General features: G+C 36.2%; 1 protein-coding gene across 1 annotated transcript in view; it reads right to left on the bottom strand.

The window, feature by feature from the left end:
• The window catches only part of IFT57 (intraflagellar transport 57), a 54,787-nt gene that overhangs the window by 29,853 nt on the left and 12,183 nt on the right, over positions 1-12,751 (bottom strand). Inside the window, exon 5 of the mRNA XM_045540348.1 lies at positions 10,793-10,861. Coding sequence (XP_045396304.1) covers positions 10,793-10,861 — 69 coding nt within the window. The remainder of the gene's footprint in view (positions 1-10,792; positions 10,862-12,751) is intronic.

The raw sequence follows: 12,751 nt of genomic DNA, 5'->3' as shown, positions 1-12,751 counted from the left end.
TTTGTCTTTCCAACTCAGTCTAAGACTAAGTAGAAGATTAACTTTCTGTTGGGGTTTGTATATTTGTGGGAGCTTGAAGCCTTTAAGGGCTTTGAACTCACTCCCAACTGAGACTCTGGGGCAGTGCTAACATGACAAAGCCTCTCCTACCTCCTAGCTCATAGTGGTAAGTCCTGAATAGACTCAGAGCCTTAATAAAGCATGTATTGTTTTTGTCCAGAAATTCAGGGGACTATATATTTCTAATGTCACTATTTTTAGTATGGATAACTAATATATGCTTTTATACTTCATAACATGTGGTTTGGATTTATTTAGTTAAACATTCCATTAAAAAAAAAACAGACGTATAAAAAAGTATAAGCATTAAGTAAAATGTGGAAAATCTAAGTGAAAGAAGCTCAAGATTCTATTTTAGACATTAAAGCTCTCATTTAAATATAGAAACATTGTATTATTTTGAGTACCTAATAGAATGCTATATGTATTTCTATACAAATTGAATCCAGTGTAGTGCAAGAATATCATAGCTGAGGAGGAGGGTGCAGCATTCACAAAGTAGACATGTATGAAGTTATATGAGAATATGTGATGGCAAGAAAAGGAGTAACAAGTCTCTGTGTTGAAACCTAAAGCAATGGGGAAGGTTCTCTGCCATGTAAATTCACATTGGCATCAATAACGTGCTTATGCTTAGAAGAGCCCGGCATGTGTGCAATCACTGGCACATCTGGGTGCCTGTCCTAGGCTCTAGCAGGCCTGATTCTGACTACTTAATTTTCTTTACCAAACAAGGTAGACCAGTGGGGCCAGGGAGGATGTATGCCCTGCTAGTGCTCTGTGAACCCTGACATTTGGAGCATGTGTGTGGCTACATACACAGGCTTGCTCCTGCCAGGGTTATGGGCCCCACATCTCAGTCCCACAGAGTCAGGCTGAACCAAGAGGGCATTTCCTTTCAGCAGCAGTTTTGCATGATTCTTAATAGAATGTAGATAGATTGGTCATTGATTTAAACATAAATTTGATTTATGGAGTCATTGTTTGGGCAAATTGAAGCTGGCTGCTGTTGATTAAATCCCAGAGCCAGTGCTTTCCAACCTGATCTCATTCCCACTCCTTCTTGTGCCCCTCCTTACAAGAGGGTGAAGTCCAGCCAAACAAGGCCACAAGGGGACGCCCATCCGCATTCCCACTTTCTTCAGGTCTGAATGTAGGATTGTGCAAATTGTGAATAACGTACCTAAATTTTTTTACTCAAGGAAGGGCATGTTTCTCTAACTTTCACAAAGGCAAATGGTTTCGCAGTGGCCCTGTCTGAATTAGACCCAGAATCTGAGTTAGCAGCTATATGAAGATCAAACACTGCATTTAGATATTCCATTGCATAAGCTATTTGTCTTTATACTGGGCCCTTTCGTAAGTTGCGTTTACCCTTACTAGCTTATTATTTGGTTCCTTTAAGCAATGATTTGCTAACTCCTACTCACAGTGTCCTAAAATGATTTAATGTAGGAGCTCAAAAATTTTTACTCACTCCTAGACCATAATTAATATACTGGGGGAAATGGCCTAGTTACTAAATGAAGAAAGGGTAAAAAGAGAACATTAGGTTTGGCAGACCAGCATTAACTTATTCAACTACAGTTTCTTTCTACTTCCATGTTTGCACATCAATTTCCTAACCTCATTCCTCACTCAAAATTTTTTAATGCCTTAATAACTGCATACATTAACTGAGCAAGCCCCATATATGAAGTATAAATCATTTTAAAACTCTATACTGTGCCTTAGTTTGCTTTGAGAAAACCTTTTGTTTCTCCATTTAACAAATGGTATTTTATGTGAGGCTATTTATAAAGAGAAATAAACTGCTGTTTTTGCTTAAAATTTTATATCATTATGATGAAGTCCCTCTCTGAAACGTTAGAACTAAGATAAAGCATAGCTCTTGGGAAATTGCATTTTCCAGTCACTGCTGCTGAAGAAACGATTAGAAACTCAATAAGACACAAGTTTTCTAGAAGTCTTATTTATAATTAATTAATTTAACCAATAAACCATTTGTTAAGCTCCTACAACATTCAAGGTAAGAATCCAGGCACCATGCTCAGTGTGGAAATATAAAAAGGTTTAATCCCTGCCTGTAAAGAGTTTACAGTCTATTAGGAAGAGTTTGAGGCCAGTTAATGGGAGTAATAACTGGTCTTTGGCAAAAGGAGAATCTCATAAGATGAAAAATGATCCTAAGACTGCCAAAGGAAGAATTGAAGATAACAGTCTAAACTAAACCATAAAATAACCTTGGGCTCAAATTGTGTGGTACAACATCCATGTCAGTTCAAGAAGCAAACACAAAAGTTAATAGACTGCTCAGAATCCTGTTCCAAGAAGTAATCTCTCCTTCTCCCAGGTAATATTAATAGAGTGGTTAAGCATCTCAAGAAAGACTATGTTCTATAAATATATAAATTTTTATATATGGTTACGATGGCAACCTCATGTATATATCAGCACCCAAATTCAGTTGAAGAGCTCAATTCATATAGCTACTGAGATAAAAGTTCAATTAACTGTCAAGATTAAATAGTCCCAAAACTCAAGTAGTGGGGAACTATTAATAAATTGTCTTTAAGAGTCACAACAATATGGTGTCAACGTTAAGAGGAAGGGTCTAGAATCCCATCTCTGCCCAAATCCCACCTCCATCATTTACTAGCAGTTGGTCAAGTTACTTAACCCCTCTAAATCTCAGGGTCTCCATCTGGTAAAATGAGACTAATAACAGTACCTTCCTTATTGGAAGGGTATTCATGAGCATTAAATAAGATGATGTATTTAAAAGGCTCACACAGTGCATGGTACATATTAATACCCAATATATTTCAGTAGTTATTATCATAATTATATGCCAAACATGATATTAGATGTTTTCACATATAACACCATCAATCAGGGAGTCTTATTCTCATTTTTTAAAATGAGGAAACTGAGGTAACTTTTCCAATGCCACATCCAGTAAGCGGCAGGTCCAGGCAGTGTTACTCTAGGGCACAAGCTCTAAAACATTTTGCCCTGTGTGTCTATCAACCCTTTGTCTGTCACATAGGTTACAACTGTTTTTCTCTAGTTTATCACTTGTCTTTTAAGTTTATTATGTTCCCCACCCCACCTTCCTATAATATAGTTTTAATTTTTATGCAGTCAGATTTATCAGGATTTTTATTTTATGTTCCTGGTTTTCTTGTCATACTTTGTCATGCCCACTTCAACCCATGAGTATAACACTTGTCACTCATGTTTTTTTATTATTTTTGTGCCTAATTTTTTTTAAATTGTTGATCCATGTGGAGTTTACTTGGGCATAATATATGAGGGAGGAATCCAGCTTTATAGTCTATTATCTCATCACCATTTAATTGAATAGTTCAGTTTTCCCCACTGATTTGAATTGCTATGTATAATATCACCACATATTTGGATTATTTTAGGGATTCTTCACTACTTCATTAATCTATTTCAGTGTCAGTATCATACTTTTTTCAGGCTTCTAAAAAATTGCACCAATATCATATGAAGAATTCTCATATACCCTTCATTCAGATTCTGTTAGCATCTTATATAACCTCAGGGTGATTATGAATAAAGGGATACAATATTTATTTCTGGATGCTGAGATTTGGGGAAATTTTCACATTTTTTCCTTGTACTTTTTTTTGTGCTTTCATTTTTTTTAAAACACAAGGAACATATTTTACTTCTAAAAAGAATAAAGCTTTTTAAATAAGCAGGTAAAAATATCAGTTTGATTAACTTCCCAAAACTAGCCAGTATAGGTAAATGCTTTAGGAGTTTGAATGAGAAAGAATTATATTTTAATACAATGGTGAGATTTAATTTAGTCTTACAAGGTTGTTTAAGATATAACTAGGTAGAAAAGAGACAAGCCAGCTGTTTACAGTGAGGAAAACAACATAAGCCAAAATACTGAAACACCAATGAATACGGCTTATGAAGATCAAAATAAGAAGAGACTTGGGGCTTAAAAAAAGGTGAATATTGAGGAGCAAAAAAGAGGTAAATACATTTTGAAAGACCTTAAAATCTAGGCTAAGGAATGTGACTTTTTTCTCCCAAGCCAAAGAAGAGGCAAAGAAGAGTTATAAGCAAGGCACAATTACTTAATTTATTTATCCAACAAATATGTATTTAGTGCCTACTATGTGCAGGTACTATTCCAGTCCAGGGAGTGAATAAAACAACAAAAATCCACACAAAAAAACATGTTAGTTATGTTTCATAAAGATTTATGGGTTGTAGATTTGTGGGTTGGTTGTAGGATTAAATGGGGCTAGGGTGATAAGGGAAGGTGTTATCGAGGAGGCAGAATTTAAGCTAAACCGTGAGAGTTTAAGTCAGATAGAGAGACAGTGAGAAGGTATTTTAGATAAGAGAGGACAGAAAAGAGGATGGGATAGGAGCAGATATGCTCACAAGGTATTTGAAAACCTATGAGGAGAACAGTGTAACTGGAATAAGGGGTTTATGGAAGAAAACAAATTTGCCATGTGGACAGTTGTCAAACTGCTAAGGGCCTTGAAAGTCAGACCAAGACGGTATTGCTCTACAATCTATATAAATGGACCCATAGGCAATGAAAAGCTATCAGAAGTTATTGAAGTCAGAATGACCTGATACAAGTCATGTTTTGGTAAGTCACATAGAAGAGCAGGGTGAAAAATATTTTACACAAGGGTGGGGGTGGCACTGAAGGATGAGGAAGGAGAAAGGACCACTTAGGACATTACTGTTATATAACCCAGACAGGTGATGAAAAGGACATGGCCTTGAAAGACAGCTGAAGGGGTGGATATGGGAGATATTTCAAAGGCAGCATACACAGATCTTAGTGACTACCTAGACATCCTGGACGAAAATGTCAGACAGAGTACCAGTCAGATATTCAAAACACTAACACTGCCAGGGGTGGGTGGTGGGTGGGTTTCAAGAATATAGGGCTATATTATAGAAGACTGAAAAATGCACAGATTCTAAGTACTCAGCTAACATACTGAATTATGTAAAAAATATCTGCTATTAGTATTGATGCAAGAAATATAACCTATCCATTTATAGAATGACAGCTCTCAAATAATACCTGAAAAAATCATTATTGTATTACTTTTCATCAGATTTCCCTTAGTAATTTCTGTAGGGTAGAAACTGTGTGAGAGCAAATTTAGTCTAGTGGGCCTTCAATAATAATCCATGTGACAGATTATGAAAATAAATCCATGACATCACCAGGGCTTCCTAATTTACATCGAAATGCAAGGTTCTTGATAACTTACATCCTATGTAAGCTTCTTACTCAAAAAGACTCATGACAATCTAGGAACTTATTTGTATTGAGGGATTGGGGCTTTTTCTATTCTCCTACGGCATGTAGAATGTTGGCAATTCCAGTCTCTAGGAAAGGTGAAAACTTATACAAAATAAGAAATACATCAAGTGTAGGCTCTATGCCACCACCACATCAGGTGCTGTCCACAAGTTAGGTTATAATAATTTCAAAACAAGACTAGGAAGAATTATTTGTGTCCCAGTTTGCAGATAAGAAAGCAGAGTCACAGAGGTTAATTAACAAGCTATGGCCATGTGGCTAGTGACACACAGTCAGGATTTTATCTCAGGCTACTATTTCTGCCATAAAATCTACCTTGAAGGTATGAACCTAGATCTGGAAGGGACCTTGGAAGGTCCTTGTTTCCTCCTTCTTGCTAGGCACAAAGTGAAACCAGGAAGAAAATAAGGATCTCTCATATTTTAAGTGCGGATTCAAAAGCTACACTAAAGATCAAGCAAAATTCTGTCTTTTACACTCAGCAAGCACTGCTGTTTGAGCTTCTGCTGAGCAGTGAGAAGCAGAGCTTTTTTCTCTAGCCCACATTTCCTAATCACCTCCAGATGTAAAATTGATGGGGGTGGTGAGGGTTAGTTACCAGAGAAATAAAAGCATTTACTCAGTCATAATTATTCCATCACTCTCAAACATGTGGCATTTTAATCATTTCTCCTGTGAAATACCAACCATAGGCTTTTCTCATAACACAGATAAGTGGCCCAACACAAAAATGGTTTTAGGAAAGGAGAAGAAAAACATTTTCCTCAAGCAGGAATCAAAATCAATGGTAATCTATGGGACAAACTATTTGTAGAACAGTTTCTTCCCCCTGTTTCTCAGAAAGGAGGTTTTGGCTAGAAGGAAAGTGTAAATCATATGTCAAATTAAGAAAATGTAAAGTATTTAAGATATTAACCAAAGTAGATCCCTCTTCTTCCCGTCTTTGATTACAATACTGCAGATGTATTGCCTAGATGACACCCTCAACTAAAACTGAAATGACATTTTTATTCTGAGCCTGTATTTTTTTACTTCCTTTCAGCTTTTGCTTTTTAAGCTAAAAAAGTCTCTCATTCTTGGTACAATGAATTTTTTTGCTAAGTAATTAAAAACCAATTGTGTTTAAACCTTTTGAGATACTTGGTTTTATGCTGTATAACTCAGGATTTGGTTTCTAAAACCTCAAATTTAGCATCTCAAAGAAGAATAGTATCTATGGCATGTTTGAAAAAAATGTTTTGAAATGAAGTGATGGCCATTTAAAAATAGAATTCAGAGACTGCATAGCACCCTCTCATCTTTTTTTCAATGGGGGAGCAGAATGGCACATCTGCATTATGCTGCCAGAACACTGTTGCCGTGATTTTGTTGAGTTTCACAATGGAGAAGGGAGGTACAAAAACCACTCATAATCATAGCATAGCCACCATGAACATGAAGCACGTTCCCAATTGACATACTCAACTTAGAAATAGAAATGACCAGCACACCTTGCCAGCAGAGCCTTCTTTCCCTGCTCCCAACCCCCCCAGATCTGAACATTCTACAATACTCATAATCATCAAAGGCCCTGCCCAACTGTCAGAGCTTTAATTCAACACCAGTGTCCTCTTCCGTAGCCACTCTCAGGGAAGCCCTGGCTACATTTAAGATTTCAAGAATGCTCGGGAATTAGAGGGATTTAGAGAATCTGGAACTTTGTGAACTAGCCTTGAAGCCTCATATTCATCCATAATGCTTTCCTTCTAAGAAAAGCTATCTCAAAATTAAAATAATTAACTCACAAATGAAATTTTGGAAGACAAAGTAATCCCTTGCTAATTGTAGTTGGTTTCCTGAAAAGTATTATGTTTGGCAAAATCACAATTGGTGTAAGGGAAGTGGAGAGGGAAATCATACAGTAAGAGTGGCTTTAAAATATTTTTAAAATCTCAAATAAATATTCTGAAAAGCACCTGATTCCAAAACTAACCAATTTCATCACTGTAAACTTCATTATCAACAAGAGAAACCCTTCTCTTGGAACACTTCTTTTTCAGTGTTCATGAAATCTATTATTGTGCCATGATCTGCTTAGGCAGACATTTAAAATTTAGTCAGTGGGAAGACAGTATTTCTTTATAAATTCTTCAGATTAGCAGTTACAGGCTTCAACTATGTTTTGGTAGTCAGGAAGATGAGTCACTGGGTCCTGTTTCAAGGGAGGATTTGCTGCCCAGCTGCAGGAAATGTGGCCAGCAGATAGTCTCCTGCTGTTAGCTCTCTCAGGGTCTGTCTCACCTGCAGAGCCACCTCACCTGCGTCTATGTCCTTTCCAGGATAGCCTTCCTCCAGGGACTGAACCAATCAGGTAACACTTGCTCCAGAGCTCCTCACCAGTTGTCCAACTCTTTGTTGGGCCTGCATTGCAGCAAGACTTCTCCCTCTGCCCCATCCTTCATGTCTATTTCTAATAAACATCTTGTACTCACTCCAAACTGTCTCAGCGTCTGCTTCCAGAGAACATAAAACTGTGACATATCTTTTTCACTCGTATTCTCTCTTGCTTCATTTTACCACAAGTCTTAGGAAAATGCTTGTGTATACCCAACTCTTGGAATTATCATGATATTTAAGAGCATGTTTTTCAGGGTCTAGCCTTCACTTTATTCATTGAAAGGAATGAATATAGGCAGATTCTCCCTGCATTATCCCACATGGTACATAGAAGAGGACACAATCAACAAGTTTTTTTTTCCTCTAGGAAGATTAAACTATACCTTGCCTATAAAATTATAAAATAGCATTCATTCGATATTACTGATTATTGAGCAACTGCTATACACCAGGCACAGGTGAAGAAAGCAGTGAAAAATCTCCTGCTCTTGAGGAGTTTTCATTCTAGTGGTTGAGACAGACAATAAACAAATCAGTAATTAATATAATACTATACCAGGGTCTATGAAGAAGAATAAAGCAGGGTGAGAGGACAGAGAATGACTGGAGAAGCATCTAGTGTTTTAAAACCACCGGTAGGGAGGGATTGCTCTGACCCACACATTGCTAGGCTTGCAGAGTCACATACACATTTAGTAAATCAATTTTCTCGATAGTGCATATCATTTTGTTCTAGTGAAGAATTCATCATGCTAAGCTCTACTAACATAATATTTCTTCTACATTGTGAGTCCACCTGCTGCATGAAACATAAAATCTTAAATCTATGTTACTAACCTATATAGCAATTCTGTCTTGGGGAAAGAGCAGCCTGAGCCATCATAAGCTGTAGTCAGACACAGCTGTCTAAGGCAGATGGCTTTAGTGGGCAATATCATAAGCTTGCCAGATTTTTTAAAATATGAGAGGGTTTTCTGCCTCATTAGTACTCCATGGTTGACCATCCACAAACACCTGGTGTTCACACTTACTCCTCTTGTGAAAATGGAACTATACATAGTCTTAGCTCTAAAGGATATGTTCTATCATCTTTGTCCAAAGGATCTAATATTTAGATAATTTGTTAAGGCACAGGTAGGAGAAAAACCCTTCCTTATGTTAAATATAATTTAATTGAGGTGAAAAATTGAAATCAGGACCAATAGGGACTTAGAGTAACGGTAGAGGCAAATTAAATTACTTTGCTCCTTCCCAATACTCAAACTACTTTGTTTAGAAGGACTCCCAGGTGGCCTTCACAGTTCTCTATTTACACCATCAACATAAGAATGAATAACACAAATGACAGTTTCTTTCTAAGAATAACTGTGCACATCTCTACTTTTATTTTTCTACTCATACATAGGAGCACTTTGTCATAATCATCTTCAACACATGCGTTACATGAACACCAACATCACAGTGTACTTGTTCAAGGCAGGAATCAAACCCTACCTATGCCTTGCTGAACTCTTGTTACGAGTAAAGGGGAAAAAATAATAGACCTGGAGTTTGAAGAAACTGTTCAAATTCAGTTACTGTAATTTATTAGCTTTTTAAAAGATTAAACTGTCCCAACGTTATAAATTTTAAGGCTTATATTTACAAAAGGTGAAATTTGTAAAATGGTTTATATTTGTAAAAAAACAGCATCTATCCAAATTCCTCACAAGGTCAATAAAAAGATGTGTTTTAAAGTACTTTGAAAATTACAACACGAGCAAAGTTGTTGTCATAGCTGGGGTTTATTTGTTTGGATTTAAGTGTTAACGTATTATTCTGATAAAATTTAATTGATCAATGAAAGTATCTTCTTTCATTTAAGAAGTATTTATTCAGTACCTTCTGTGTTACACTACAGGGAATATAAAAAAGCACAGCTAACCCTGTTACCAAGGAGCTTACAAATCAGATTTCAGAAGGGGAATGTGAAAGAATAGGAGTTTTGGTTTTTGCCAATACTTCCTGAGTACTTTCTATGTAATAGATATCATTATAGAGTCTTACATGTAGTAACTCTCTTAATCTCCAAAAACCCTATGTAAAAGGTCAAATTTTTATTTTATAGATGAAGATGAGCAAGAAGAAGTTTGGAATCTTGCCCAAAGTTGGAATCCTAGACAGTATTAAAGTCAAGTTACACCCTCAGGCAAGTTAGCCACATGTTATATTATATCTTAAGTTGGGCAGAAAACACACACATCATTAATAATAACTAATGAGAATTAACAATACTATGGCAGTAAATGATAAATGAAGAGATCATCCTGGGGAGAGGTGGTCAAGGAAGTCTTCATGATATGAAACCAAAACTAGATCCAAACTTGTTTTGAGGACAAGAAAAACTAAATAGAGGACAAATAAAAATATTATACTGCATATGTACTTTTTCAGTGTGCAATAGGTATATACTTTATTGAAGTATAATATACATATAGAAAAATGCAAAATATGTACATTTGAAATATCTCATTGGGTATGTTCTCTTTTATAGATTGGATTTATTTCATAATTAAAACACGGTAAAAAACTGACTTAAAGCAACATCTGATTACCTATGCACATACCAGTCTTAATATACTCCATTTTATTTCAAAGAATTACAATTTAAGTACTTTCCCATAATCAAGATCATTCAATCCTGGCCTATTATAATGGAAAATAGCTTGAAATAGAATAATTAATGTCTTTCCATAATAAAAAATGCCACCAGGCAAATTATTTTCAGTTTGCACAAGAAGCACTGTGTTGATTTTCTATGGTATAGACAGGAAGATGTCTGTCTCACTTGCTTCTCTGGATTTTTATATTTGCTATAATTATAACATTTTATATATAGGAAAGTAATTTTGAGAGCGACTTTCCAAATGGCATGCAAAACAATGGCTAACCATGGTTTCTACTCATTTAAATTTCCAGCAGAACATGTATACTGATTGCTTGTTGGTCTTGTGTGTATCCGATGAAACTTACCAAGTGATATGTCTGGGCCTTTAAAACGTTGAGATCAATAAAGTTTTCTTCATTATCTGTCTCCTCTTCCTTAGGAAAATAAAAGAATTTAAAAGTAATTATAAAAATTATAATTTAAAAATATATTTCCAGCTTTCACATACATAATATACTAACCTATACTAAGCTTGATATAAAGACCCATGCAGGAAAGCGTATTCAAAAACCCAGTATAAAGTAACGCATAATACTATTAACAGCTCATCTGGTTTTTGAGGTTTTGATGGGACGATTTAAATAGAACATTTTTTGTAGTCACTGAAAGAAAAAAAAAAAGGAGGCAAAGGAAGGGAGCTGTTGCAGATAAACACAAAAACAGGAAAGGGAAACAGACCCAAGTGGTTTATCTGAAATAAATAGAAGTTTGAGCAATATGATTGAAATGGACAAAAATGAGAGGTTATAGACACAGAATATTCTCACTTGCTCTAAAGACCAATCACATTGATGCATAGTTTTGACATCTCCTCTCTTGTATGCTCAAGCTTGATAAGGTAATGGTTACCAGCACTGCTTGGCCCATGGCCCTAAATCTATTTAAAAGGATAGTTCAGGTGGATTCCAAACTAGTCCTGATCTGTGGACCAATTAGTTGTAGGGGTTAGGGTTAGGAAGTGGCCCTTTGAGAGGAAACCTCTCACCAATATGCAGTTAATATGGAGTCTGAGCAGGTTCTATGAACATGTAGGACAAAATATGAACTCCCTTTTTCTTCAAATGTCTTTGTGGTGACAAGTGACATAGTAAATGAAACAAAGTTAACAAGACTATCTTGATCTTAAGGACATGGTAATAAAGCCAATAGGGCTTGGTCCTCAAGTTATCTGATGTAGTAAAGAAAAAAACAAACCAACAAGTGAGTGTCCACTGGTGAACACTTCCATATATAGAATTGCATAAAGTTGCAGTTGTAGATTTCAAAGATAATCCTTATCTTCAAGATTTAGAAACATACTAAACACTGGTTCTCAAGGTGTGGTTCTGAAACCAGCAGCATCTGTATCACCTGGGAACTCATAATGCAATTCTAAGGCTCCATCCCAGATCTACTCAGACATTCTGGGGGTGGGGCCGCCATTAAAGTACGATATGAGACCTATGCTAAACTTTCAAGAACTGGAAAGATTTTAATAAAATAAAAAACAATATAAATGTAAAGTCTACACACTCAAGTGACGTTTACTTTTTTTTAGGGAGGGGGTAGTGGGGCACAGAAGTACAAAAGAAACTGATTGTTTGTATCTTAAATCTGAAGCATAGATGCACACTTTTGAAAAATGACATTGTGTATTTGCACGAATAATGGTCAACTTAACAGTCAAAGTAAATGACTGAAATGCCAATGACTCAATGCCCATAGGAGAAGAGATAAGTTTATAATGCTTTCACAATAACCTGATCAGCACTGTTTATATGGGCAATCAATAAATACTTGCTGAATTATATTGGACTGAACGCTACTAGGTAAAAAGCTTTAACAGTAGCTACTAAAATCAATCAGAGTCCAATATCTTCCCATAGCCAGGATTCACAGGTTCAGGAATCAAGGGGTAGAAATGGCAGTGGCACTACTTGCTATTATCCCTAGTAGCCCATTAGCAAAATTTTTGCTTCCTGTTCCCATGACCTTATGATTTGCTGGCCTAAAGGTCTTAGTTCCAAGAGGAAGAAAGCTTCCACCAAGAGATACAATGATCCCATTGAATTGGAAGTTAAGGCTGCCACTTGGCCACTTTGGGCTCCTCATACTTCTGAATCAACAGACAAAGAAAGGAGTTAATGTACTGGCTGGCTAGATCCTGATTGAACTGCTACTCCACAATGGATGTAGGAAGAGTATGTCTGGAATACAAAAGATCCTTTAAGGCATCTCTTAGTATTACCATGCCCTGTGATTAAAGTTAACAGAAAACTACAACA

This window comes from Lemur catta, chromosome 1 (genome assembly GCF_020740605.2).
Source record: "Lemur catta isolate mLemCat1 chromosome 1, mLemCat1.pri, whole genome shotgun sequence".
Taxonomy (NCBI): domain Eukaryota; kingdom Metazoa; phylum Chordata; class Mammalia; order Primates; family Lemuridae; genus Lemur; species Lemur catta.
This window is presented reverse-complemented; position numbering and strand designations above follow the sequence as displayed.